Source organism: Lacerta agilis, chromosome 7, assembly GCF_009819535.1.
Source record: "Lacerta agilis isolate rLacAgi1 chromosome 7, rLacAgi1.pri, whole genome shotgun sequence".
Classification (NCBI taxonomy): domain Eukaryota; kingdom Metazoa; phylum Chordata; class Lepidosauria; order Squamata; family Lacertidae; genus Lacerta; species Lacerta agilis.
Window position 1 is genome coordinate 22,950,833 of NC_046318.1, and position 6,000 is coordinate 22,956,832.

At 50.0% G+C, this 6,000-nt stretch overlaps 1 protein-coding gene across 2 annotated transcripts in view; it reads right to left on the reverse strand.

The window, feature by feature from the left end:
* The window catches only part of SLC22A23 (solute carrier family 22 member 23), an 84,327-nt gene extending 81,748 nt beyond the window's left edge, over positions 1–2,579 (reverse strand). Inside the window, exon 1 of one of the 2 annotated variants that reach the window (XM_033154484.1) lies at positions 1,941–2,579. In XM_033154484.1, coding sequence (XP_033010375.1) covers positions 1,941–2,522 — 582 coding nt within the window. In that variant the 5' untranslated portion in view covers positions 2,523–2,579. The remainder of the gene's footprint in view (positions 1–1,940) is intronic. The other variant, XM_033154485.1, reaches the window with a different exon arrangement.
* Positions 2,580–6,000: the final 3,421 nt, after the last annotated feature.

A 6,000-nucleotide genomic window follows, 5' to 3' on the forward strand; every position in this document is an offset into this window, starting at 1 on the left:
ACAAATGCATAGAAATCCTGCTACAGCTAATTATATGGGTATATCTTTTTTTCGGGGAAACACGGTATTCAGAGTGACACACACAGAGAAAAGGAAAATAATTAGAGCACCTCATTTGAAATCCTATGGAAAGTTAGATAAGGCATTAACATGCATAGTAATTGCTAAAAATGCAGCTGTTACCTTAATGGTTAATATACCAACAGAAATGTAATCAGATGTTAATAAAAAATATGAACCGCAGCAATATAAGAACTGGACAAAAAAACACTGATCAAGGAGCACGGGAAACCACTTTGATTAAATTGGATACATTTTTAATTACAGTAATTGGAATTATTTTGATGTTAATTGGAATCTGCATAATTGACAAAACTGTGGTAATATTGGGTAAATATTGGGAAATTAATTTAATTTAAAAAGAAAGAAAGAAATGGTGGTTAGCGAAAGAAGCCAGGATCCGTAATCGTGGTTTGAAGTTGACTATAGAGCAGTGAAACTAGGTAACACTAACCACAGTTTATCCAGATTTGGGGAGAATGAGTTATCATATTTAGCTGAAAATGGAAGTGAAAGCTTCCAATTTTCTTCACATGAGCACATCAGAGGATAAGGGGGTGGGAGTATAAGTGCACAAACCCAACTATGGTTTAGTGTTACATGCAAATATAGCTGCAGCCATAACTAGAAAAGACCTATTCTAGCACCCCTAAAACTCCAGTGCTTTCTTATCATACACTGTACTGGACTGAATTGCCTCACATTGTAAGCTAACCTTGTTCCAACTTGCCTTCCACTGGCAAAAGCCTCAAGTCACATCACAGCGATGCTCTATTTGTTGTGAGTAATTCATTGCAGAAATATCATGGGTGTCAGCAACGGCCACAGCTCTTGACTGAGAAATGTACACAATGGAATCCACATCTAGACACACTTGTACAGGCAGTGCAAAAGAATGTTTCAGCAGCATGTGATTCAGAGGGTAAGAGTACAGACACTTTATCACAGGGGGGAAAACATTTACCCAACACAGTTGCTGTTCAAAAGCAGGGTGTTGTAACCTCTTGTATTAAACTAGGGTCACTGCGAGTTGTAAAGGACCATGAAAACAGATGCAATATCTTATGGGCTGGAGACAATAAAGATTAGGCCTGCTTTTTCTCTAGCAAGACCAGACGACACCCCTGGGATGTCCTTACATGACATCACTGAATGCACTAGGGAAATATATTCCTGCATTCCAACCCTTACAAGACACCCTTCAGAATAAGTTTATACTCATGGGTTCCACTTGATTCACGCTGCTGCTCAGCCCCAACATCATCTCCAGCACACTCTCACACACAGTATCAAAGAAATTCAATCCTCTGCTCAGAGGTCCCTTCCCTTTCTTTGCTTCACATATTCAAAGGCCACACAAGATAATGCCAAAATGCCTTCTCCCCAAGTAGCATAACATTTACAAGTCCTTCTCCCCAGCGCCACACGGTTATTTGGCATGCCCACCAGGGCTGGCATTTTGCTGTCAACAGAGGGGCTGGACTACATACTTTGCATGCTGTTGGACACTCATTGGCCCAAACATTGCCTCCTCCATGCAGAAGGCAACTTTTTGCAATCTAAACCAGGTGGCTTTGCATGGCAAAGCAACTCAGGGGCTGAGACCTGGGCGAGCCTTGGCACAAACTGAGCCCTGCACCAGATGACCTCTCCGGAGTCCTTTGCAGCTATACAACTGAAACTGTACCCTCCTGCCTCATTCCAGTGCACAGCTCAGTTGTAGGGCAAAGATTCTGCATGCAGCAGGTGCCAGGTTCACTTCCAGTTAAAAGGGTCACAGGTACCAGGGCTGGGATAAACAAACTTCTCAGTCCTGACCAGCTGCTACCGGGCAGTTTAAGGCAGCTTCATACGTCTGCATGTACATTATGAGTGCTTACCTTGCTGACGATGTTCTGCTGGAGGCCAGCCGAGATCCGGTGATACCTCTCGCTACAGTCACAGTAACTGTCGTTCTTCCCCTCTGGGGTGGGCAGTTCTGGCGCCGCCAGCATTCCTCTGCTGTAGCTGCTGCTGCTGCTGTGGTTGTAGCTGGGGCTGGTGGCGAGGCCCCGAGCAGCAGCGGGCAGGTGCGGGTGCCCCGTCCAGTTGCCCTGCCCATCCGTGCCCTTGCACCAAGAGACAGGCTGCACCAAGAGGAAGCTGTCCGAGAACTGGCTGAAGCCGATGAACAGGGCCGGGATCCAGGTGAGCAGGATGAGGGTCTTCTGGTGCCCGCCGCCCAGCCCGCCCAGGAGAGGCAGCACCGAGCCATCGTAATCCAAGAGCAGCGGGTTGCACGACCCGGAAGGAGGCGGAGGCGGAGGCAGGCTCTGGATCTCCGCCGCCAGACCCCCGGCAGGAGGGGCGGCCGTCGCCGCAGCCGCAGGGTCCGCCTCCCCGGCCGGCAAAGAGCCGTTCTCCTCGGGTAGCTGCCGCCCTCCTCCACCTCCACCCTCCTCTCGTCGCCGGTCTATCGCCATCCGGAGAAGCTCACATAGAGAAGATCGGTACCGGTGCTGTTGCTGCTGGTGGCGGCGGCGCGCCGCGCGTACCGGTGGCAGCTGCGATCCAAGGGCTGGCAACCCTGTCGCGATCCGAGGAGGCGGCTTTCCCGTCAGGAGTCTCCGCCAACACGCACATAGGGGTCCGCTTCGCGATTACGCGCGGAGACGGCGGCGGCAGTGGCAGTGGTGGTCTCTCCCGCCTTTGCCTCCCCGCGCGTCAAGGCGCGCCCATCCTCCGCCACTCCCAGCCCGCCTTTCTTCCCTCCCCAGAAAACCTTCGCGCGTCTCCGTCGACGTCCTCCGCACACACACTCACGCCGGCCACCAAGACTCTGCTGGGCGGCCTGGAACCGAGGGTTACCCGAACTATTTTTTTTAAAAGGTCCCTTTCAGGTCACTGCGGCTGCAGCTCGCGGGGCGCCGCGGAAGGACCCGGCGCCTGGCTCCTCGCGGGCTCTCGCCAGCCCCGGTTGCCGCACATCAGGCTCGTTCGGCCCAGGGGGCGGCGTTTCCCCCCTCACCCGGCGAGGAGGGTCCAAAGGAGGCGAATCCCGTGCGCGGCGGCGCCTTGTCCTTCGTCGGTGGCGAGTCGCCTCAGCTCTCTCCCCAGGAGGCGGCCGGCTTCCCTTTCTTGGGAAGGGGGTGGGGTGAGTGGGGAGGCCTCGCTCGTCTCGCCCTTTCTTCCAGCGCTCGCCTCGCAACCTGAAAGCCCAGCCCCCTGACCCACAGCCCGCCTACGGCTCCGCCTCTCCCTGAGGTAAAGGTAACGAGGGCTGCTCTGCCGCAGCACCTGCTGCTGCCGCCGCCGCCGCCGCCGCCGCGAGACTAACCCGACGCGACCACCCGGCTCCCCCTGCAGGGGACGCCCGGAACGACCCCGCCCCCTCGACCCCTGAGGGAGCTAGCGGCGCGAATTGCGCCCCAGAAGTGGCGGAAAGCCTTGGCGTGAGCGCCCGGGGAAGGGATAGGCAGGCGGGCGGGCGGTTCGTGAGGGGATTTCTCGCGGGGGAAATAGGTCGTGTTGGGTTGCAGCCAACACAAACCCGGCGTCTGCTTCCCCGCTGAGCGTCTCTGCGTATGTCCCAGCCGGAGAACCGAACGGAGTCTCCTGTAAGAATATAGAGAGGGGTGTTCTCCTGATTGTCTTAAACTGCAGTCCTGCGCACGCTCAGTGAACCTCGAGTAAATCCTATTGAATTCAGTACGTCTGAGAACAGACGTGAGCTGTCCTGCAGCACCCAGCCCTGTACCTTTGCACCAACCTAGCTGCCTGTCTGCCTGCCTGCAGTGCCAACGTAATTTTACCGCAGTGCAAGTGTAACCTTTTGTTCTGTGGCTGAAGCTGTGCTGGTATCCCAGGTGCTTTCAGTTAGAATGGGGCTGTGGATAGATTATAAGAGAAACCCAATGGAAATCAGAGGCATTGTGTTTGGTGTGTATCCTGATTGTCCTTTCTTAGATGAGCATATTTTTTTCCAAAAGGCCCTGACATGTTTGAACTAAGATATAACATTCTGACTGCCTTGCACCATTCAGAGGCAAGGCACAGAAATGTGTTTTAAAAAAAAGCTTTTTTTTTTTTTTTTTTTTTTTTTACAAATCTAACTATCTAGTATCTTCCAGTCAGATGCTATTTATGCAAGAGATGGCCACATCTCTTTTTACAATGCTTTCTACTGTTATTTTCTGGGAAACCTCATCTCCCGTAAGGAAAATAATAAACCAGCAGATGCTCATTTGTGCTGCATCATATGTTTAAAGGACTACTATAGCTGTATTTTTTGGGCTGCTGGAAGCAAAATGGCTCAGTCCTGCTCAGGTGAGGAGCAAACAGATGCAAGGGTGTAGCAATAGGGACTGCCTCCCAAAGCATCACCACACACATGATAAACTGTCCACCAAAAGAAAAGGAGAAAGAAAGAGAGAGAGAGAGAGAGAGAGAGAGCTTCCACGACAGCAGTGAACATGCATGCAAAACAGGCTATTGTTTTTACTTTAAATGGATTTCCCATGGCAAAGGGAAATCTGTGTTAACTTCTTTTTTTTAAGTACAAAGTGGCTTTTTGGTGACAACTATGTCATGTGAACAGCGTGAGAAACTTGTGTGCATGAGCAGCACCGATTCCACAGAGGATTGTGCTGTACAAATGTCACTAGCACCGCAATCCTATTATTCAGAAGTAATTCCCACTGTAATAAGTGGAACTCACTCTCAGTATGCAGTATGCATACCAGGATTGTGGCACAGTCTGAGGTTTTTTTATCCACACCAAACATTTTAAGAACATGGCTTTCCCCCAAAGAAGCCTGGGAAATGTAGTTTACACACACATACACAGAGCCACAATTCTCAACAACCCACAGTTCCCAGGATCTTTGGGGGGGGGAAGCTGTGTGGTTTAAATGGATAGTGGCTGTAGCCTGAGGCTCTGCTTTGAAAAACCAACCTGGCAGGTGCACCTCACCCACTTCCTGCTGAACTTTATAAATTAACTGGTTGGGCCAGTTTTGAAAAGGTCAAGTGATCACCTAATTCCTGAAGGGCACTGGCCCCAAGTTTGTGCTGAGTGTAAGATTGACTGGTTTTGCTGTTCCTCTTCTCCCCTTGTCTTTGTAAATTGGAGCTTGAGGCTTCCTTTCTTAGTGGTTGCTGTACCACTTTTAAGCAGCACCAGTTTAGTTAACGTAAGTCACATCTGAATCAGGTTTAAAATACATGTGCTGGTGATTGACTAAGAGAGATCTGTGTGAGGCTATAACTAGTGGTGCAGTTAGAAAGGTAGCAATTATGATGCTTTAGATAGTAATGTGTGCTTCTTCACTAGCTAGCTAGCTAGACAGACAGCCCTGCTGTACTTGGAGACACCCCCCCCCCCTTCTCATTCTGCCTAGCTCCCCAAAGTTCAGCCATGATGGTATCCCTGACTGCTACTGTTGTGGGCTGCCCCAACTCCTTTTTTGGGGGGGGGGGTAGAAATTGCTGGAAAGAGACTTAGTGCTGAAGTTGCCACTCTCCCACCCACAACATGTTGTCCCAAGTCTTCCCGAGGGGCATTTTGTGGCCACTTACTTTCTAGAATTTCACATAATAGCCAACCCTGTTCTTGGTGGACTTAACTCTGGGTCTAAAATAACTGATTTGGGCATGTTGGATTTTCTGGGCTAGTCTACCTGTCCCCACCACCTCTTTTTACTTGTCTTTGTTCTTGTACTCCGTCTATATCTCAGTGTGTGCTTATTTCAAAACCCTTGTATCTCTTCTCTGAGTCTGATGTCTTTTGTTTTTGTTGCATGTTTAATGTTTCCCTGTGCACAGTTTATTTCTTCTTCTTTTTTTATAAAGTAGAAATATACAAAACCACATGCACAGAAGTCTTAAAAAGATTACAAATCATTATCAGGAAAAAAGGTTACTACAAACCCTGTTCCCAGCCTAGATTCTTGTGCATGCGAC